Raw genomic sequence first — 23,955 nt, forward strand, 5'->3', positions numbered from 1 at the left:
CACCCATTTTCAGAGATGCTGTTTAAGTAAGAATAGCAAGCAAACACATTCACACTCACACACACACACACACACACACACACACACACACACACACACACACACACACACACACACCAAACTATTTTAAATGGCAAAAAGCAAATACAGAGAATATCTTTGTGTCTCAAATTACCTCTGTCTCTTTCCTTTGATGCCCAATGTGGGATATGCAATACGCAGTTAAATTCTTTATGAATTGTTTGAGATTTGGGGTGACGTCATTGGGCACAAACCAATCACTCCTCTGCCAACCACTTAGTGAAAAGTCAGTCGCTTTTACAAAGCCCATCTGTAGCTGTAATTACTGTGTTGCACTGCAGGCTTCCCAGCCAATACAAAAACTGTTTTTTGAAAACACACCATGTGGGTTCGCTGATCTTATCATATATCCCAAAAACATGTGTCCACTTTTTTTCCCGTAGTTTTCACCCTTATTTCAAAATGTGCATGCGTGCCACAGAGTCTTCTATCCATGAAATATTTAAGGCCATTTGCTCTCCCCAAGAAATACACCCATCGCAGGCTTCATGAATATAAATTAAACTTTGAATTCATCTCGAGAATTTTCTCAAATAGGGCTGATGCCACAAGGATTCTTTACCCCGTCCCTCTCTTCTTTTATCACATCACTTTGCCCACCCGCCTCCCTTCCTCCGTCACCCCCTACTCTTCCCATCCGACAATCCCCCTCTTAATGAAAGAAACAGGCCTCCATTCCTCAACTCATCACACGGTAATATGACAACTGGGCTTGGACAAGACCCTGGGGGGACACACTTTCCTTGAGTTGTTGCAGAGGCGAGAAAGCACGGAAAGCACTCCTGTTGCTAACGCCCCCAAAGCCTGCCAGTAGGGTTAGCAGACTATATTCTACCTGCGTAACATGCAAGCCGGTTTCTCAGTGACCAGGCAGTCCGGCGGGCCCGGCTCTCACTCACTAACAGGGTCTCCGTTGAGGTCTTTTTACTTTTGCCTCTGGCTCCTAACTCTAGGATAGCGTGGGCGAATTGGATCCATTTGACTCTATTAAACTTTTGAGACTGTTTAGAACAAGGTTACTTTCCTAGACAGCACCAGACAGTATACTCAAACTTCAGCATTCATTTTCTTCTGGTATAGACTGATTTTATACAACTAACCCTAACCCTTATTTCATGTGTCTTTAAACTCACATTAATACATATTTACATTACAGTAAATCCAAACAGTATTGTAACCAAAATCATAGAGTAACATCCCACTGCTCTATAGAGACAATTCCTTGCTCTCCATTGACTTTGTATTGAGTGAAGGTGCTTCCTTGTCACTTACGTCTGCTAGCAAACAACAGAAAAATGCCTAAAAGCTGCTGTGTGGTGAATGCACTACCAACAGGGTAAAGAATCCAGAACTACGTTTTTTGTAAGGTGCCAAACCGAAAAACTGAACCTTTAAGAAGACAAAAGTGGATACAGATAATAAGATGTGAGGCATCAGCAGGAAGAACGGGAAAACTATGGGATACCGATTTTAAGTATTCCTCCATGTGCAGCAAGCATTTAGTCACTGGTAAGTCAAATATCCATATGTCAGTTTTAGGCTAACTATATTTTTATAAGTTAAGCTAAAGCATTTTGACGGTATGGAACTTGCAAGATGCAAACAAGGTGAGGGTAAGAGATAGACCGATAATATTGACTATATCAATCTACCTTTTCCTCTCTGGTAGACAATTAGTGCCAAAATAACGTAATTCTTTGACATGCTGAAACTTAATGTTTTTAGCTAGCTACAGTCATTTTGTTAGTGTTTCTGCCCCTTGGTTGCATATCATGGTGCTGATTGTTTTCCCCTCTGGTGTGCATGGTTTCAGAGTACAACATGTTGCACTTTGTCTCTATGGACCTTTCTACAGTAGCTTGTTTTAGCTCACTGTCTTGGTTTTACAGTCTGAACATTTCGGTACATTAACTGTACCGTTGAGTCTGAGAGATTCAGTCTCTCCTGTAAATAGCTGTTTCTAATTAAAAAGCTTTGACAACCCCATCGTACACCGATTGCCCAAACAACAAACTGCACATAGCTGGTTTACTGGTTGCCAACTTAATATGCCAGTTATATGGTGAGGCCTGTGATTTTGATGTTTATCTGCCCCCTGGTGGACAAAAATCATTGAAGGCACCTTTAAATAAAAATGCAGGTTTTTATCCTGACTAGTATAAAGGATGTGTTGGCTGGTTGTCTTCTCACCTCATCCAGATGCACCAGGAAGGTGACGTTGGTGCCCAGGTTGGCAGTAAGTTTGCCATCTTTAGTGGTCAGCAGAAGTCCTTTGGGAGGTCTGTTGGGGCACTGTTGCTTTCTAGCCGTGTACATGTCCTTAACTCCTTTGGTGCAGTTGTTTAACACCACTTTACGGTACCTTTGAAGAGATACACAAGATGGAAATTCAGAGTATTTCTATTTTATTATACCCTTCATAATATATACTATATGATGAATCTATTCTAGTATATATTTTAGTTTTTAAAATTAATCAGCTCGATGCTTCATTAGCTTGAGGTTTAGAAACAGTTCTATTGAACTCAGCAGAGTGCTGTGTCATACAGCTGTTGAGTTTGAGCGGCCCCACTGTGCAAAAACTAAACTAGATGACAACTGACAACACAAGCTGTGTCAGAGGCTGAGACACCTTGTAAAGCTTAATCATAGCAGTGGTGAATAACACACACCCACTGTGATTAAGCTTTGCAAGGTGTCTGTCCCCTGGGGAGCCTCAAAAACTAACACTTGCTGACACAAGAAAGAAAAACAAAATTAAATTAAATTATTACACCCCAGATACAAAAATATATGAGCTTATTATTAGTTTCTAGAATTCACATGCTGTACTGCAGCAGTAGTAATTTTAACTCAAGGGATATGGTAGTAAATTTGGATACTGAGTTCAGTTGAGCACCGTGATGACAAAGTGAAAAGAAATTAGGGACACTGATGGGGAGTGATTGAAGATGGTCAATACTCATTATAAAGTGTTTGATTCCTTTGGTCCCTAGATACAATTGAATTTTAATTCAATTTAATAAATTGATTTGTACCTGAGGGGCATACAAACACAGACAATAAAATAGACATTAAAAATAAAACAGACATTAAAAACATCTACAAAAAGTGTTAACTGCGCATTGAAAGTGCAAAATACATGGTTTGTTGGAGTCTAAGGTGGGGTCAGAAAGTTAGATGCTGACATTAAAGAGACAAACTGTCTCAGGAACAAATGTCTTTCTTCTTTGTTGGACTGTAGATAATCTAATGCTCTGAATTGGTCTCCCAGAGGGAGGTCATTTAAACAGGGAGTTCAGGATATGGGGTTTTAGAGGATGGATGTGGCTTTTTGGAGAAATTAAATTTGAAATTTTTGACCAACTGATTACTAACTTCAAAGTTATTTCCTAAACAAATGGGACTTTACAGGGATTATTTTCATGGTTGTATCATATGGTTTTATGCCCACAGTGTGAGGCATGTCAGAACCAGGTTGTGGGCATGCTGCTTCTTGCTGTATCATCATCATTCACTTTATGACACTACTACCCATAATAAACCTGTGATTGCTATCGGCCCTAAAAAGCCAGACTGACCGTCCAATGGAAAACAGACTCATTTATGCAAAAAAATAAATTCACATCACATGAATGTATTTTGGCAGTATATAGTATAAATGTGAAATTCTCACCCTGTGCTGTTGAGGTAGTTTTGACCCTGGCTGCAGCTTCTGGAGACAGTGGAGGGATTGAACCAGAAGGCAGGCCTGCAGTTCCCATCGCTGCGGCGCTCATATCCATAATCACTGTCAGACAACAAAGCATATCCACACAGCACCCGATCAATATCAGCATGTGAAAAGGGACATATTGTCATAGAGTGTGTTCCACATCCCTCTCTTATCTAGCTCTTTATAACAGGTGACCAGGAGGCCTGTCTGGCACGGAAGAGCATCATTATTATGTATTGATTAAGGCCGCTGTTGACAAATGCGCCGCAGTGGTGTGAAGCAGTGTGTATATACATCCAGGGAGGGGTCTGTTTCCCTACACAAGGACGACTAACTCTGACTTGGCTGCTGAACATGATTTACATCTCACAGAGCAAGGTAAGCAAGTGCCCATTCCAATAACAGGCATGACATTGATTTATCAATTAATTACCAAGCCAGAACAAATAAACTAAACTAACAAGCCTTTGGCTGACTAGTCGAGTTTGATTCTGTGATTACGACAGTGTGAACTATTCATTAACGAGATGTCAAAGTATATTGGTTGCACAGGCACATATGGAAAAGAAGGTAAAACGTCAGTATGGTGTCCGTTTCTGTGACAAAAAAAAGTCTAGAACATATGTTGTGAATGAGATTGTGTAGACTTGTGTGAAAGGTAAGTGTACACACAGAATTGGAATCCCTCTATAATCATTTTAAATGATTATAAATCATATCTATTTATATCATCAAAGAATAAACATGGACTAAAACAGTGTTCGGACAGAACCTCGGATAATTTCACGTTTGAGGGCTGCATTTGTATTCATTGGCCCCAAACAGCTACCTGTGTTTATACTCAGTTTAGCTGAACTCAGAACTCATCAGAGACTTTGGTATTTTCTATTACCCTCCAGTCTCTCCCCTTTTCCTCTATCATCTCTGTACAAGCACATTAAAAAACCAGCGATACACACAATTTTTTTTACCCAATTTGAAACAATTTGCGTTGTTTGGGGCAAATTAGCACCTACTCATGTCTTTGCATCAACTAGTGCCATGTGTATGTAATTGCCCCCCACTAATAATTTGCTTTGCTTCTTTGATGAACAGTGGAATTCCATCCTCTACAGGTACATCACCATTCACAGTCATTAAAATCAAGTCTAATAAATATGCACTTGTGTCAGATGCTCTTCACACCTCAAATTAGGTTAAAGGATTCGAGCTTTTTTCTGCTTCAGTGGTTTTTCAAGTCCTCATTTTAAGAATTTTAAGCTTGCATCAAATAATTCCCAGCAGAGACAAATAGAGTAAGATAGACAGGCAGAAATCAGACTCCGACACAGAAAGAAAATAAACTTTACACTAGTTCAATGGGAACCAATTAGCACTCACTCTCTGACGTTCTACAAACATTATTTACATAACTGCTGTATGTTGGGATGGTTTCTTTTTTTTTTTTAAAGATAAAAAGTACAACCGTTTGGGATTTGCATACAAATTGAAACTATTTACATCCCCCACATGGTCTCAACAGAATTACAAGCATAGCAAGCTTCCAGACAGACCCTATGGAGACACACATTATGAGCAAATTGTGTAAAACGATCCCAAACTTATCAGATTATTGGAAAACACGGAGCAAATGGAATGAATTTAATGAGACACATGAATAGCATATACAATGGATTCAACTTTAATGGCTGAAAATTGGCCTACAGAATGAACAGTACACATGATGTTTGTATAGAACCCCTTTTTTGTCAAGGCTTGATTTGTTGCACTGTTAATTCACTGATCGCAGAAAAGGTCAAGGTTTCAGCTATAGAATAAATGACCTCTTTGCATATTTTTGAATGGCACTGTCCATCTCTATCTTGTAATTTTGTCTGTGTTTCTGTAATATAGACCAGTGTGTTGCTCTGCTGCTGAAAAACCATCTCTTTAGTATATTAACAACACAACCATTAAGGTAATTTTCCTTAAAAATATGTCTGTATCAACAAAATTGGTTTAGTAATGAATGTGCTTGTTAGAAACCATTAGAAAAACAAAAGTAATATGTAAGAAAACAGCGGTTTGAAGATAGCTTTATTGCTCAAAACAAGTGTTACTACTCAACTTATCTCTGCATTTTATTTGCCTTTTTTCCACCTAATTCTACTTATTAAATTACAGGGTTGAATTGGAAATGAAGCAAAAGTAGGTAGGTTAGATCAAACTGAAGAGCATAGTTGAGTGGACTGAAGAGGTTATTTAAAGGTGAACTCAACTGACAATGTGCTTTTGTGGCTCCAGAGGAAGCTCTGTGAATAAATCTGATAAATTCATTCGGTGTTGGTTGGAGTTGAGGACTACAAGTTTGAAAATGAAAAAAAAAGAATCTGGGGTTTATCGAGTAACAAAGAAGTGAGGTGCATCTGTTGCCTGCTCTTCAATTCTGTTTGAGGCTATCATCTCAAGGCTATCTTAGTAGTTACTAGCATAACACACCTGAATCTCCAGATCTAACTATTGACTGTATACTGGACAAAGATGGATGTAGCAAGGTGTGACATTGCCTATTTGTTTTTGCATTGTAGCTTGTTTGAAGCCTAGAGTGGCAGCTCTTTTGTTTGGAGCCATTACTTCCAAATAAAGTGTGTGGGGTGTTGCTTTGTATGCTCTGAAAATACACCTTGCTACCTTAGACCCAAGCTAACACTAGCTTGCTGGGAACACTGAGTGGTGCACATATGGGCTAATGTTAGCTACTTTAGCTAAACTGTGCTAACAGGGCAGGTATCATAATAAAGTAACATTAGACCTTGTGAAATATTGTGTTTTTAGACTCCGTGAGAGTCGTGGAGCTAGGGAGAGCAGCAGGTGAGCCAACTGTCAATTACAACTGTCATTAACGCCCACATGGCTACTGTAAGTCTTAAAATCTTATTAATGAAGCAACAATTTTCAAAATGACCACCAGCACACTTATTAGAGTGGCTAAAGTTAATGATTGAGACCAAAGAACTGGTTGACTTATGGCGCTTATCCACTACACAGTTCCAGCAAGACTCGACTAGGCTCGACTCGTTTTGTTTTTTGCGTTTCCACGAGGCATAGTACCTGGTACCTGGTACTTTTTTAGTACCTGCTCTGGTGAGGTTCCAAGCGAGCTGAGCCGATACTAAATGTGACGTCAACAGACTGCCGGCCACTGATTGGTCAGAAGAGTTGTCGCTGGAGCCATCCCACATAAGAATCAAACCCAGCATTTTTAAATACTGGCAACAGCGTTACAGCCATACGGCTCAATTTTCTTGCTTTGTGTGTGACAAAAAGCCACAAACAGCAGCAAGTACACCACTGCCTCAATGTCCTCCATTGTTTATGTGTTTTGTGTCGCGTATAAAACGAAGTCACGGCAGTTTCGCGGAGCCATGCTATGACGACCCCGCCCACGTTGAGTAGGTACTTTTTTGTAATAGAAAAGGTAGTTCCTGGAACTGTACAGAGTCGAGCCGAGTAGTGCTAGAACTGTATAGTGGAAAAGCTCCATTAGCATTTCTCGAGAGAACCAGCGCTTTTTGAATAGGAGTCAGTTGGAGCCATGGACTTTTTGGAGCCAGCATCTAGTGACCATAGATGGTATTGCACTCTAAGGTATTTCAACATTGGCCTCAAATTGTGATAGTTGCAGCTTTGAACTAACTGTCGACTGTCAAACTGCATTATGAGTAATTTACATGCTAGATTTTGACAAGGATGGAGGATGTGTGGAATATAAAAGACAATATATTAGGTTCTGCTGCATCAATTTCAGTCCTTTTTTAAAACTGTCCATTGTGTGTCTGACAGTATTGTTGAGCTGAAGTCATGACATCACGTCCACTTCTGTAGCTCAATGCAATTTATGATTCAGCATTTCTTTCATCTGTGTTTCTGAAAAAAGTGCTCTTGGCATTTACTTTGCATATTCTAAGATTATCAATTAGAAGTTGAAACCTTTGCAATTTTAAAAGTTAAATAACGAAAACAAAATCTACAGCAACTGTGATAATGTATGGAAATGAGGTTTTGTAAAGGCAGTTAAAAGATTGAATAAACAATACCATCCTTATCTAGACATATGGAGTAAACAACACAACATATTGTTGAAGAAGGCTATGCTCCAAGGCTGGATTTTTAGTAAATTGCATTATCACAAATGTCAGTGGGATTTTAAATTAGGTTACTCTACTTCTGGCACTTCAGCTCTCTATAGTAGTGCAATGTGAAATTCTTGGAGTACTCTTTTAATGAAAGCTGGATAGTAGTTATTTTTAAGAAGCCAGAACTGCTTCTTACTTTTAGCTTTACAAACAGTGGTGTTTAACTGTGCGTAGCATTTGTTAAATGATTGGTTGAGTCCCATTCATACTGTTAAAAACTTGCTACTCTACCTGGCAGCTGCCCAGTTCAAAGTAATTAAAAAAAAAAACACATAAGGAAGTTCTGAAAATATTAATGAATAAAACTCATCCTTTGAAAGTAGTGCTTCTACATGAATATGAAGTGCTCCTTTAGCAGACAATTGAGAGAAACATAATCCCTTTTATGAAGGGAAGAGCTATTGAATAAAGACAAACTTCAACTTACCATTCAAAATCATGGGCTCGGCAAATACAGGACTCAGCTGAGAGGATTCTGGAGTAGTCCTTTCCCAACATGCAGTAGTTTCCAGGTCTGCGCTTCATGTAAATCTGTTTTTGTCCCATCACACATGGCTCACCCTGTGGGCACAATGAGCAACATTAGGGTAAATGATAGCGCTTTCATAGCATGAACTTCAACACAGTCAGGAGTAAAAAGGTATACCTGAACCTTATCATTTTTTTTTTTTTACCTGGTTGTGCAAGTGCCAGGTTTGATAGTCTTCCTCCGTGCATTTCCGACTGAAGATGGACTTATAGTCTATCTTGATGAGCTGCCATTCAGAACGGTGGCTGAAGTGTCCAAAAAAGCTGCAGAGGCAAATGAGAAACTTCACGAAAATGATACGTTGAAACCATTAGAACCATGTTTACTTTAAAGAATGATTGTGGTTTATTACAACCTGTGATATTTTGTCGTTTTAGCGGTCCATTCAATTTGTAATAGTTTCATTGTACTCCAAAATAAGTACTAAGACATAGATAAAGCACTACAGATAAGTCAGATGTGGCAATAAGATGATGAGGTTGGAAAAAAGCCAAGATGGCGAGATGGGTTGTAACATCTGAAGTAAATAAATACCAACCCAAAACCAAGCTGCAGCACAAGACTTTTTCCTATTTTTTTTTTTTAACTTTTGTCTTGTGAAGTACCAGATACGTAAATCTCTTTAGGCCTTTAAGGGCTCTTCAACTGAAACAATTTGAGAAAGAAGTATTGTGTTTCTCAGTTGCTCAGGACTCAAGCAGACATTGCTTTATTTTTAATGGGTCACCAGTCAAAAAGGTCTAAACCACTTCATTTGGGGTTTAAGTCAGTAATAGTCTGTAATTGCACAATTAAATGTGGCGGCTCTGGCTCAGAAGGTAGAACGGTGATCCATCAGTTGGAAGATTGGCGGTTCTATTCCCGGCTCCTCCAGTCGACGTTTCCTTGGGCAAGATACTTAACCCCAAATTGCTCCCGTTGCTGTGCCAACGATGTGTGAATGTGTATGAATGGTTAGTTTTCCTCCTGATGAGCAGTCTGGTAGCCCCTGTCATCAGTGTGTGAATGTGTGTGAATGGGTGAATGAGACAAGTACAGTCCATTTACCAATTAAACTGTGGGAGCTCACAACTACAGTACATTTGCTCAAAAATTGATTCTGGAAGTTGGTCTGTAATCTTTTTAATGTACACTAAACACTTTAAACAGTTTTATTACTGACTTTGTTTTCTTTTCCAAATGAGTATGGCTAATGGTTTCAAACTGGATTGTCTAATTGCTTTGTTTCTTTCCCCATCAGACTTCTTTTTTAATGATGTTGCGTTCCAGAGTGAATGCTGACCCAACTGCCAAGAGTTGAGTTGCATGTTTTGACAAAGAAGAAGAATTAATGTAAAGAGTAAAAACAACAATTTCTATCACTGATTCTGCTGCATAGATTTTGATTCTTTTTTTTACTGCCCATTATGCTAAAATGTTATAGGACTTGAATCCTAAATCGGTGGAGTACTCCTTTTTAGACTTTTAATATCCATGAAAGTCTGAATACCATCCCTGATGGCCCATTACCTGCCATTTGGAAATGTGGCCTAATGAAGACTTAATACCATAGTACTTTGAATGGACACCTTCATCTGTCTATCCTTTTCAAAAGGAAAAAATAACCAAAAGAAAAAAAAAACAGATGTCATTTGTTCCTTTTGGGATTTTTGGAACTTACGTCATGATCTGGTTTTCAGCCCCAGCCTCCACCAAAACGCCGTCCACGAACAGAGGGACTGGGGAAAAGCTGTGCTGGGTCCACTGCCTCCCCTCATCAAAGCTGACCCTGTGTATGTGTGTCAGAAAGCATTCCCATCACAAACCCAGCAACAGCAATGGCATAGAAACAGACACTCTCTATTAGAGCCTGTTCATAGGGACAGATTTAGGTGAGGATCAGAATGACTGGCTTGTCTCAACAGACGAGTATCAGACTACGCCCACACTAGTACAAACACTGAAAACGATCTCCTTCCATATGAGTGTTTTAGCTCTGTTTAAGAAATAATCTCCATCCATACTAACATGCCTGAAAACACATGACCGGTCGTGCAGTGGGCACGCACCTCTGTACACGGGAATTGCCACAAATTGCTCGAATAGTAACTTGCCTCTTGTACATGTGGGCAGTAGTGGCATTAGCATAGGTCAGCAACACCTGGAATTCGTTATCCATGTTGAAATAACCAATGGTAGTCAAGGCTGATGTTTGTTGTTTTTTTTCCAAAAAAGGCTCACGTGAAAGAGGCGTGACGAATCAGGGAAGGACATGTCGTGGCTGATAATACCTAATCAGGAAGCAAGCGTTGTTACAGTCTCTATTTCTGCCCGTCCAGACTAAAACACTATCCTGAAGATTTCAAACTAAAATGGGGTACGTTTCAGGGGTTTGAAAAGGCCTGAGTAGTGTGGACGCTAGGCGTAAACATAGCAAAAGTAATGCATTTTAAAACAAAAACATTTTAGTATGGCTATATCCTTAAAGTCTCTGTGCAATTAGCTACTGTAGCTTCAGGTAAATATCAAAATTCGGAGTGTTAAAGGGATATTTTAGAGAGAATCTGGTCTGGTTAACAAAGCAAAGATGCACAAAACTGCTTTCAGAGCACATGAAAAGAGGAAATGTCAAAAGGAAAAAGAGGCATGTCTCGGGTCTGGGGTAAAGTCTACACGGGTGAGAAAACAAGACTAGTCTAGAACTGTTTCATGTTCAACTACAAAACTGTTGAGGGAGGCGACAGCAAAAAAAACTGGACAGCTTTCATCATTGGGGCCTGAGCTCTATTGATTCTGACAGCTTATCAACATTGGTGCTGAAGTGAGAACAACTAGGAGTACCTGAGTGTGACATGGGTAGAAACACCGCTGAGGCCTGTGCTTGGGAGAAAGAAAATCCTCCATTGCTGGCTCTAAAAAACCCCCCACTGCCTTCATTTGGCTAAAAGCTCTGACAACAAGAAAGCGTTGACATGCACCTATTATGAGATTCAGGTCGGGGAAGTGTTTAACTTTATACTGGCTGAGAAAGCAATACTGTTCCGTAGCTGCTGTAGAGAGACACAGGCTTCTTTCTTTCTGTCATTTTTTCCCCTCTTCCTCTACCATCACACTTAAATTGGTTGGGAGACAAAAACCCAGCAGGCTACACTTCAGTGGCTCTAAAACTAATTTCAAAATTGTTGCAAAAGCGACTGGAGAACAGATCTGGTTTCACTTGGATTAGCCTGCACTGAGGCAAAGCGTAGGCACCCGATTTGGCAAGAGGAAGGCAACATGTTAATGAAAACACTAAAAGGGGGGGCTCAGACTGCTGGCTGTTAATGATAAGTGGCTTGAAAAAAATCTCTCAAATTAGATTGCCTATGACTTTTCTGCAGGAGCCTCAGTCAAAGTGTATCACTAAATGGATCAAGTGTCACATATAATATATAAATGCCCTTTTTGTTGGTGCATAAGGGTTGAATTAACCTAAGAATAGCTGTAGGAAATAAAAAAAAGTAATTTAAGAATGGAAGAAGAAAGAAGTTATCTAAATGGACATACCACAAGTGTTGGGTTGGCACAGATGGCTGTTTCACAGCGACAAGGGCTCCTCCTTTATCCAGAAACCACACATTGTGCTCCTCTTCGAAAATCTGAAAAGACATATCGATACATTCAGGCTCCCAGGGAAATATTAATGTCACAAAAAATATTTTCATCATTTACAGGAAATTCTGAGATGAGACATTTACCATTTGGGAAACTCTACCTCCAAACAGCTAGCTTAGCACCCAATGATTTCTTTATATGTTGGAACTCTAATAAGAAAGCAACACTCTGTACACAGAGTTCCATTTTCTTACTAAAAATGTGTTAGGAAAGAAGTTTAACCTCGTGTTCATCTTCTTTAACATCGGTTACAAATGTCAGGTGATTATCTAGTTTACTTATAACAGCAGTAACCTAGCATTGTGTTGAAGAGTACGCTTACCCTTTTCTAATTTATAATTGGATCCAATTTATTGGATCAGTAAAATCAAATAAATCAAAAATAGCATTATAATTGTGGAAGCTGGTCCTGGATGTTACTCTCCTGCTCTTTATTGGATTTGGGTAAGTTGAGACTTTGCCAACCCCAGACAAACTTAGCTAACTGAGACTGTGTTATGTTTTGTAGATGGCTAATTCTCACACACTCCTCTAGTAAAAGTGAAACATTTTATTAAAAAAAATATACAATTAAGCTTAAGTAACCACTATGTTGACTGTCCAAGTCATGTTTGAGGTTATCATATTGACTTTTTGCCCATATTTGGCAGCCTTAGCTTCAGTGTTTGAGCATTTTATAATGTATGAAGCCATCCAGTGCACATTAATATACTTGTTTTTAAAAAAAGAACCAATGAACAATTTCTAACAGTTTTCAACCATATATCTAAAAACATCTGGTATCATTTCATCCAACATAATATCGGTTGTCTGCTAGTAATGACAAGCTTGCTTTTGCCCTCTTTTGTCTGAAATTAACAACCCAGTGTTTCAAAAAACAAGTGAAAATGTGAAGGTGAAAGCTTGGCATGCAACAGTCAGTAAGTTTGTTTTTTATAATAAGACATGACACCTTAATACAATATTACATTTTGGACAGCCAGTAGCTATTCTGTCAACATTTCACGCTATTGTACAAAGCTGGCTTGATTTTTGTGTGAAGCTCACCTGTCTCCAGCTATTGCCAGCATCAGACGATATGAACATGCCAACATTGTTGTAAGACAGCTCCGCTCCAATATTTCCTGCGGTGAAAATGCCAACAGAATATGTGACACACACACACACACACACACAAAAAAAACAACCTGCAGTGAGATCACACAGATAAATGACCATATGTGTTTTAAATACACGCTGCCAACCGCACAATCCACGTCTGTGATTAATTTATTCTTCTGGCTTGATCCCCAAATCAAGCTTTCTGTCTCTCAATTCATGTGAATAATACAAAGAAGAAGTTAATTCCTATGAATGCCTGCATGATTCAGACAACATAACGTGAGATGTGGAGGAGGGAGGCTGCCTTTGCAGTGTTACGATGCAATGCCTCCAATGCCTTTTTTTTTTCCTGCGAATGTGCGGCGAGTGAACCGGCTTCTTCTGTTGATCTGCTCTACTATCTTGGCCACGGCTCAGTAAATAGGCATGTGTTTGATCTGGATGGTGTTTGTCATGTTGGTGAGATGATCTCTGCAACAGCTGACGTCTTAAAAGGCGCAGCAGGCAAAGTGGTGCCGAAGCAAAAGCTCAGCCAGTAATACACACACACACACATACACACACACACACACAGGCACACTTTGTTAGTATTGCAGTGGAGATGTATGTTTATTCAGCATTCTCACACACATGGAACACAAAACAGACAGATCCAAAGTCAAACACACTCACGCATGAATGTACACATACAGTAATATACTTTTTCTGCTGACATCACCATGGTAACTAACACATCTATTTTGTCTTAACTTATCTTTCTTGCTTCGATTCTTTTTAACACTTGTACACTCACAGGCACACATCACATCACAAACTGTTGCTTTTTTCTTTAACATACATAATTGGCCACATGTCCTCAAAACAAGTGGACATTTTTGACTGAGATAAATAAAATGCGATCCGCAACACTGTAGAAGAAGAAGAACCTGGCCATTGTAGCTAAAAGTCTGCCTTCACTCAATAACGTGTTTTTTCTGCTTTTTTACTTGAGTTGGATGTTTGAGCTTCGCTGTGCAGAATTATGTATGTATATATTTGTTTTCACATTCATCTGCTGAAAGTGGAAAGTTTCTCTGTGCTCACTGAAAATCCGATTTTTTAGTTATGGGCATATGAGCATGATTTGTGACATCACATGTCATTTGGTAGAAGGCTCAGTGACAAATAAGGGTTTGCAAGATGAGCAATTCAAAAATATATTTAAACATAGTTTTAAAAGCAGAATCAGGTTTGTTAAAATGTACATATGTGCATATTCATACAATAATTAAGAGTAGATGTAATTTAAAAAGTATTTTTAAAGTGATAATTGTACTTTTTTGCAGAAAAATGGGTTAGGGTTAGTTGCAGACATACATTGTTGTAGCAGAGTACTTTATATGTCTTACTATATTTTATAGGCTTAGGTGAGAGGGCACATCAGCGTTTCATTCACTCAAAGTACAGCCCCTACATCCAAAATACCTTTTTTCTTTTACCATTTGACATGTAACACACTTGGCAATTGCAAGTTGACTAGAAATATTTGACTATCAAATAATACTCTGTGCTTTTACAATGCGCCGCTTGCGTCGAGTCTTTTATCTCACCTGTGGCAACTATGACCCCCGGTGCAGAGCTCTTGGTAGAGATTGTTCCTGACAAGTACGGGTTCTCTGACGTTTGCAGTTGGAGATGGAGTGAACAGAAAGGCTGGAAAAGACAAAGGGGAAAAAAGCATGATAACTTGATGGAAAAAAATAGGTTGACAGATACAAGTAACGGTACATTCATCCAGAAGAATTCTATGTAAAAACATCTCTTAGTTAAGCCAGAACTACATTTGAAAGCATGTACATCACCTTGTTTAAGGGGTTTATATCTCATATTTATTTTAATATTAATTCAAATCAACCTTTTTCTGACTGTGCATCAGCATATTTAGCCATCAGGTAATGACAGAAGAGAGGGAGTGTGACTAATTTCTTTCAAAATGACAGGGTCAGAACAGAACGCTAACGAACTTAAACAAAACCATCGGAACACAAGCCAGATTCATTAGTCTCCCAAAGAGAACCAAACTGCGCCTTCAAAGTTTTGCTAATTGCATTTAATGTGTCATTAATACAAAAAGAGGAATGGAATTTGCATTAAAAAGTATGAAGCCAAGTCTCCGGGGCATGCACACAACAGAAGACAATTACATTTGTTCACAGAGCAGAAAAAAACGTGTCTGCTTTCATCCTCGCAGCAGACAGCATGTCACTGGTGTAAGGACATCAAGGGCGGTGGGACTGAACAGGGTAATCAAAAGGAATCTATGACAGTAATTAAAATGTCACATGAATGCGCAATAACGGTGAACCGGTAAGTCACACCACACAGCCCCAAAATCACCTCTTAAACAGTGTGAAGTCCTCTTAATGTCTCAGAAACATGATCCCTTCCTAACAGTCAGCCTGTTAAGTTTTAGTTGCGGGGAGACTGACTAATGAGGAAGGAGACGACATCAACTAATGCAGTACATCTGGATCTACCAGGGTAGCACCTTATCTGACTTACTTTACAACTACCACCTCCACTTTTCTAAGCGTAGGCTATACCATTCAAATAACACCAGTTTTAAACATACATCATAAACATTGCTAAACAAAGTTGATCCCAATGCTGTAAATGAAGAAACTAAAGTATAATGTATATGTTCTGTTTGGTGACAATTTGTATCGATATTTTTGGGTTGTGAAAAGTCTACATCGTTCTCCAGCTTTCTAGTTGCTTAGGGATACAAAACAAAACGTTACTGAAATGTTCTTAAATTAAAGTCTGCAGCTATAAATGTTAATACATTCTTAACAAAACCTAATGGGCTGAAAATAAGCAGGTGTGTGACTGGAAGGTTCACTAGATCAATCCCGGGATAATCTGGCTGGAAGAATTTGAGCATCCGTTAATACAATCCCTCAATACCACCACTGAAGTGCCTTTGAGCAAGGCCCTTAACCCAAACCACACATGTGGAACTACCCAATAGTAAGCAGATCAGACTGGTAGCACTGGGAAGCTTCCAGGTGTCAATGTATTTAAAGTGGCTAATATGAAATACACCAATGTCTTCATATAATCCTACTATGATTGGAGAGCAGGAAGTTTGTGGTTCCGTCTGTCCGTTCACCTTTCGCCAACCCCGTGACTATATGCCTGATTTATACTTCTGCGTCACGTCGACGGCGTAGCTACGCAGAGCTCTCTGCGTTGAAGCTAACTACGTGTCACGGCAACGCAAGGGTTGTGATTGGTCCGCTCAAAACGTCAGTTCCTCCGAGAGTTGCTTTTTCCGGTCTTTCTTCCTGCAACACCGGCATTATTATTTATAATGAACAAAATCTACGTGTTTTCTGTTATTAGTGCATATAACGCACATAGCACAGTGCTGCATGCTACTGTGACCAACAAAAAACAAAAAAACATGCTACTGTGACCGGAAGATAAACAAGGATACGGATATGACTCCTCTGTAACCACATACACCCCCTAGCGGCATGGCGGTGAATTGCAGAGCAACGCGTTCCCTCGACGCAGGGACTATATGGTCAACGACGGCGTCAGGGCACTGGCGTTAGCTACGCCGTCGTTCCGACGCAGAAGTATAATAAATCAAGCTACAAGAGCAAATCACTGTTGGAAAATACTTGCAATGCTGCCAAACGCTGCATGACATTAACATAAGGTGGCGAAACTCCAGAGAAGTCAGGTGAGAAACCACAAAACACAATCCACACAGTAGCTAATGCTAATGCTACAGTTTGTTAACTACTCACCCATACAGTAGCTAATGCTAATGCTAATGCTAGAGTTTGGTAGTTACTCACCCATACAGCCTTCCAACCATGTAATTATCCTTCCGCGACATGAATTACGCATTATGTTCCTCTTTGTCTCAGGGTTAAGATCCGTTTTGTTCCAGAGTTAGATAATAACTCGACTAACAAAAACTTTAGTTTATGAATGATGGTCCGGGATTATGTTGTTCCCACGAATACACGCACTGCGGAAACACACTTCACCCTGACACACACACGTACACTTATGGCTGTAGTATTTTTTTGTAGTTGGATAATGCTGGAAGTACAATTATTGTTGATCTTCATTTTTTACGATAGGCTGCATTCATGTTGGTTACCACTAAACAGCCAAGCTGCAAAGTAAACAATCACTATATATATATATATATATATATATATATATATACTTCCTTTTCAACTGTCTAGATTATGGTGGGACGTGAGGTCTCCACTGAGGTTAAGGTGAAGTTTAGGTTTATAAACAACTTCTTCAGCAGAGAGCAGTGTTGCCAACTCCTCAGTAAGGAAAGTAGCTATTGGCTGTCCTGAAAGTCGCTAGAAGTCGCTAAATGACGTCATCACCTAATTTGCATAATTTTCGATTTGCGTGTAATTATAATGTACGCTGTAGGAGAGAGGAATAACACAGGTCACCATTTCTGACGGTCACATATTTTGGTGTAACACCAGTTAAAACAAGGGAAAATATATTTTTTTCAGACAATACTTGCATAAACTATTACATTTTTCTGAGGTGATGAGTATTCACATTTTCCTCTATTATTACCCATCCGTACCAAGATTTTGAAATTATTACTTGTCACAGAATGAGACAGCAGGGGTCATCGGAGCCGCTTGAGGCTACAGGTACTCATACCTTCTGATGAACCCAGGCTGTCACTGCCCGATTTGCTGTACGGACCGTCTGCGCATGCGCGAACGAGCCTCCATCTTGTATGGTAACTCCACTTGGACAAACTTCATTTCGTCTCTGCCCGATTTCCGTACGGCCCCTTCGCGCGCTTTTGGACACTTCATTACATATATTAAAACCTCCATTTTAATAGCTTTGTTGTTTATATTTATATATACAGTACCACCAGTTATTAAATATTATTATGTAAAGTCCCTGCTATGCTCTAGTGCAAAGAAGGTCCTTTCTTTCCTTTTTAATTTTATTGTTTTATTTAGCCTACTATATGTTATAACTGCAGTTTAAGGCCTCATTTTATGTGGTATACATTTGTTTTGTTTTTTTCTCATATCACTATCTTTTTGAGCTGCTTTAGTGGTGAATATTCCCCTCTGTGGGATTAATAAAAGTTTATCTTATCTTTATACTTTACACCACTTTAAACTATTTTCTGGTTGTATTCTATTTAAGAGACTGATATATAGTTATAAATATATGTATAAGAATCACAGCCAAGCTAGAAATCGGGCAGAGACGGAATGAAGTTTGTCCAAGTGGAGTTACCATACAAGATGGCGGCTCGCAGTGGCGGCTGGTGACAAAAATGTTTGGGGGGGCGCAGTTTGATGGTTGGTGGTCCTAGGGTTAGTGTCAAATTAGCCGTAGCACCACTTCATACCGCAGCAAAAAAATATAAATAAGAAAGAAAAACTAATCTAAAAACAACACAACACACTATAATGTCCCCTAGTTTGTCCCAGTATGGTATCTCTGACCCACAGAGAGAGGAATAAAAAATTATAACCAGACATGATAAAATGCCCATTTCACTCACGTCACCTAAAGATACCAGCAGTTAAAGCAGAGTTACCAATAAGGTAATATGCTTAAAAAGAGACACCACCTATATTTTAGTTATTGTGTCTTCAGTCCTGATTTCACTGTAATCTGTTAGTTGTTGCAATACCTAAACATGACAATAGATGGCGCATTAAGCACTATACACTGCTGTGATTAGGCATAATTTATTTAACTTATTTTAATAATGAAATGTACCCAAATCAACTGTAATAGTCAAAATTAGTTCCATCATTTCTTATCCTGCATTTATGCATTTTAGTTTTTTACACTTCATAGTTATGTCTTTTATAAAGTATTTTTTAACACTTTACAATATTAATAACAGCAATGCAGCTACTACCTGATCTTTTATATGTCCTGTTGGAGCTGCTGGATGCAGCCACTGACTGAATCTATGTTCCTCTTCTGGAGCTTGGCATAGCAGAGGTCTACATGTGGCCAGATGTGGTGAAACAGCTGCAGAAAGAGCTCAGCAATGCTAAGTCTGCTAAAAACAACTCAGCTCCATGCTATTGTCTCGATGGCTGCAGCTTTCTGTTTGATTTTTTTCAGAGAGATGTTTTAGGTCTCGTTCCCCTGTCGTTGTCCACAACGTTTCGGTGCTGACACTTTGAAACAGCAAACAGATAAAGCAATAAAAGGAATAACTCACACTGCATCCAGCTAGCCAGCTCCGTTTATCATAACAGCAGCAGGAGAAACTCTCAGCTCCTCCATCACCTGCTGCTGCTTTATCCTCTTTCTCTCTTCTAGTGAAAGTCTTGTGAAATTAGGTTTTTGTAGAGAAATTACAAAATAATCTTCTTTAATTTCCGCGGCTCCACTTTAACGTCATCTCCTGAACCTACCGTCAGCAGGAGTTTGGGTGACAGCAGCTGACGGGAGGGCGTGAATGACAGCCGGAACTGTCCAATCACAGTAGATTAAGAAACATGAAACAACAACAATTCGCTGCCAATAAAAGTGGGCGTGTCCGGGGCGCACTGAGCTGCGCCCCGTGGGAAACGTGACGCAGGCCAATGAGAGAGCAGCCTCAGGTCACATGCTTGTCAAAAGTTTGAGGGCTTGCATTGACTTCCATTAGTCCGGCGCCCCGCATACAGGAAGTACATATAGAAATTAATAAAATACCATTTGGAATCGATTTAAAATGAATGATGACAGGTGCTTAGAGGCTAACAGGACCATCTTGCTAACAAATACTATTTATTTCATAATTATTTAGCATTTTCTAATTCATTTATGTTTAATATGTTTAAGTAGATTTTGGCCAGATATTTGATGGGGGCGGCGCCCCAGCGCCCCGCATTGACCGGCCGCCACTGGCGGCTCGTTCGTGCATGCGCAGACGGTCCGTACAGCAAATCGGGCAGCTCCGGAAATCCGGCAGTGACACCTATATGCATATATTTCAATTAATGTACAAATATTGCTGCTTCGCTTTCTTACCTCCCTGCTAACATTACCATGCTAATAAAATACCTACCTATCTAACTAATTCATCCCACAGCAACTCAATAACAATTCTCATTTACATACACCATCTCATTCACACATGGCCTAACATGTCCTTGGTTATGTGGATCTAATTTCAAACAACTATCTGACGCAACTACACTCATGGATTATAATTTACTCAACACCATTAAAAAGCATTTGAAATATTTACTTTTCAGCTGAGCGCCGTGAGAACGATCGCCGCTGAAAGAGACTGAAGAAAACATTGGAGCCACCTCAGCTTACAGGTACTTATACTTTCTGCTTTACATACACAATCTTATTCACGCATGGCCTAACTAACCTTGGTTGTGTGGATCTCATTTCAAACTACTGACTGACTCACCTACATTCATAAATGATCATTTGGTCAACTGCATAAAAGCCACAATTGAAATATTTACTTTTCAGCTGAGCGCTGTGAGGACAGTCAGCAGCAAATGAGACTGAAGAGATCATTGGAGACACCTGCAGCTACAGGTACTCATACTTTCCAATTAACCCTTTAAGACGTTTGCCCATGACCAACATGTGGCCCATGGTTATGTATATCTATTTTCAGACAACAGGGCACAAGTATGTTTGGGACACATACTTACTGTCACCTTCATATACAAATATAGATTCTTCTCACTGCTTTAATCTATGAACGTGTATCTTCTGGCAAGTAAACATGCTACAGCGCCCAACGGGCGCATTGTTCTAGTTAAATATAATTGGTCCCACTACATTCATTCAGGTGTGGAGCCACAACAGTCCCCTATGTATCATATTGTTACCACAGGAGCCCAGTTGCTTTCTTTCTAAAACTACTGATGGTACTAATGCACCACTCTCTGTATGTGTTTCACAATAAATTACATACATTTTAATATCAGGCCAGTTGTATGCCTTTACTCTGAAACAATCACAGGAAATGTTCCAGAATTTCTCGTCACAAAGACGGTTTTAAAGATTGCTAGATGGGTTATTATTACATCTCTGGTAAGGAATGATGATGAAGAGCAGACTAAAGAACAGCAAGAACGAATGTGAACACACATCTACTGTTCTTAGAAATAACCACAAAGATATGAAAAGCATGAGTAAATTATTTAGTAACCACAAATACCACCATTAATTCCAACTAATTAACTATTTATAAAGGGTGCTTTATTACAAAGTGATAAAATGTATATACTGCTCATTTCAAACATAAGCACACAAATCTTTGGAGCAACAGTAAATATACAGAATCTTACCAGTATGCAGTGGATGTCGTTTCCATCCAGGTCAGCAGCAGGGGCCTGTAGGAGCCTCCATTCCCGGCCTTTATTGTAGGTGATGAAGGTCTTCACCTGGCTGTCTTGCCTCTTGTTGGCGATCAACATGCCTTTAATTCCGGCCACCTGTTGGATACAGACACATAACAGGTTGATCTAATCGTAATCCATCAATGCAAAATCAGCAGGGAATGGTTTATATCTCTCCAATGCTTCCATAGTTGTTTGTTTCTCAGTTGCAGATAATAAAGCAGACCCTATCCTCTCATCAGAGAGGGCATTTTGTGTACTGAGGCAGCAGTCTTCACAACACAAACTCAGTTAAATGCAAATGGTGTGCTTCTTGCCGTGGCTGACAGTCTGGCAGACACAATCAGCAGAGTCGACTGCATTTTCTTACAAGTGCTATCTGTAATTATATCCTAACAAGTCTCAACAATACAGACAGTACAAAATGATAGCCGCTGAGAACTGACACCTTGTCTTTTTTTTTTTCCTCCCAGTGAACACACGTACACAAAACCACACGCATACACACACCTGTCTTCCAAAACCTTGGCTGAAAGACCCCCCGCTTGTTGTTTCCCAGGGATTAGACACATCCCTCAACCAAAACTGTAGCGTCATACGCAACGGAAAGGACGGAGTCATTCCAAATGGTTGCCATAGTGAGGAGCTCCAGTTGGATGTGTTCCCCTCCCTGAAGGGGCACGTCTGTATAAGTGGCACTAATAGGCAGCGTATTTGACATTGTCATAGAAACATGGCGCTCAGGATGGATGCAGCTAACGAGGCCCCCCCCTCCCCCCCCCTCCATCCTTACCCAACCCCACCTGTCAATCGCTGCAGTAATTATTTATTGCTTCCACCTCCTCTATCATTCACACGCACATATACACACGCACACCTGCATGCGTTCCCACCAGCATACTTTTCTCTTTATCCATCACTCAGCACAGATGACTCTGAACAGCGTAGCATTAAAGGAATGCACAAACATTTTGGGGAGATTTGCTTGTTCTGCTTTTATGCACAAAGATCTAAAGCAGTCCTGCTATTTGCTGCACTCCAAGTGAATGAAAATGGGGAAGGAGAATCAAGCATGAAGATTTTGCTGCAGCATGTCTTCAGGAAAGAGAGTGAACATCCTGCTCGTTTTAATAATCTGTTATCTTCGGCGAAGCATATCTCAGTAATGTGAGTCGTAACTTTGACCGTGATGTACAAGTGATGAACAGTGCAAAATCCTATATTTGATATCTTAATACTTAATACTACGAGGCGGTGGACATTGTCTCGGAACCTTTGTGAATCTACTGCAATTGTGCTCTGAACAAACATCTCTATTTGCTGATTCTTGATTCAGCAGAGGGCTCTGTTGACTTAGTCCCATTATCACACAATAGGGAATTCTTAAATAACACAAGAGGGGTTGGGTGAGTGGGTGAGTGGAAGGTGCTGAACTTGATTGGTCAGCATTTACAACTGGTGGAAGCTCAATGCATGACCCTGTTTTTGCATTTCAGACAACTCTACCCCGCATGCCCCTGTAAAAGAACGATAAAATGCTATTGTTGCAGTTTATTTGATATCACAACATCAATTCAGTTTACTGCATCTGTAAAGCTGTGTCCCCTGAAACACATCCTGTACAAATTATTATACTTCTCAATAGCTGGGACTAATCATTTCATTATCAGTTCCACTTGTGATTTGGCAAGTGTACCAAAATGCATTGGAATATCTTTTTTTAATGTACTGACCTTTATTTATTAATTAAAAAAACTATCCACTTGAGTGCTTGAGATGTATATTTTATGCCACATCCTACCCATGGATGAAAGTGTTAGTTTCCTCTTTAAAATCATAAATCTTATCTTAGAAGAATACCAGTGGGTATAAGAGAGTTCCTGAAGCTCTACACTAACTGACAAATCCAATTAGTCTACAATCCAAAGAGTTTCAATATATAATCTGAATATGATTTTAAACAGATTTGAAAAGCTGTGGATGTTTTACATTTTCCGCTTGATACATTATTCAACGACCAATTGATTTTTAAAGTTGTTCTAATTTTTTCTTACATTTTTAATCGCCTAATTAATTATTCAGTTAATCATTTCAGCGCTACTTCGTCATTGAAGTCGCATTCAGTTTTTGTAATTTTTTTTTGGTCACTTGGGGGCAGCAGAACAAGCATTAAACACAACATTTACATATTAACACTTTATAAAATTATTAAGGTCAGCAAACATTTGCCGATTTACACACATACAGTAGACACAGAGCAACACTGACATTCATTTTGAGCTGACACATGGCATATATTCACTCTTTTAGCTCTTTCCCACTGTCTCTGCCAAATCC

General features: G+C 39.5%; 1 protein-coding gene across 1 annotated transcript in view; it reads right to left on the reverse strand.

Annotated features, from left to right (window-relative positions):
• sorcs3a (sortilin related VPS10 domain containing receptor 3a) overlaps positions 1-23,955 on the reverse strand; it is a 214,908-nt gene that overhangs the window by 29,508 nt on the left and 161,445 nt on the right. Inside the window, exons 11-19 of the mRNA XM_062436064.1 lie at positions 21,568-21,714; positions 14,824-14,926; positions 13,181-13,257; positions 12,026-12,117; positions 10,161-10,268; positions 8,646-8,763; positions 8,399-8,532; positions 3,758-3,871; positions 2,272-2,443 (exon numbers count right to left, since the gene is read on the reverse strand). Of these exons, the coding sequence (XP_062292048.1) occupies positions 2,272-2,443; positions 3,758-3,871; positions 8,399-8,532; positions 8,646-8,763; positions 10,161-10,268; positions 12,026-12,117; positions 13,181-13,257; positions 14,824-14,926; positions 21,568-21,714 (1,065 nt within the window). The remainder of the gene's footprint in view (positions 1-2,271; positions 2,444-3,757; positions 3,872-8,398; positions 8,533-8,645; positions 8,764-10,160; positions 10,269-12,025; positions 12,118-13,180; positions 13,258-14,823; positions 14,927-21,567; positions 21,715-23,955) is intronic.

This window comes from Scomber scombrus, chromosome 2, assembly GCF_963691925.1.
Source record: "Scomber scombrus chromosome 2, fScoSco1.1, whole genome shotgun sequence".
NCBI classification, from domain to species: Eukaryota; Metazoa; Chordata; class Actinopteri; order Scombriformes; family Scombridae; genus Scomber; species Scomber scombrus.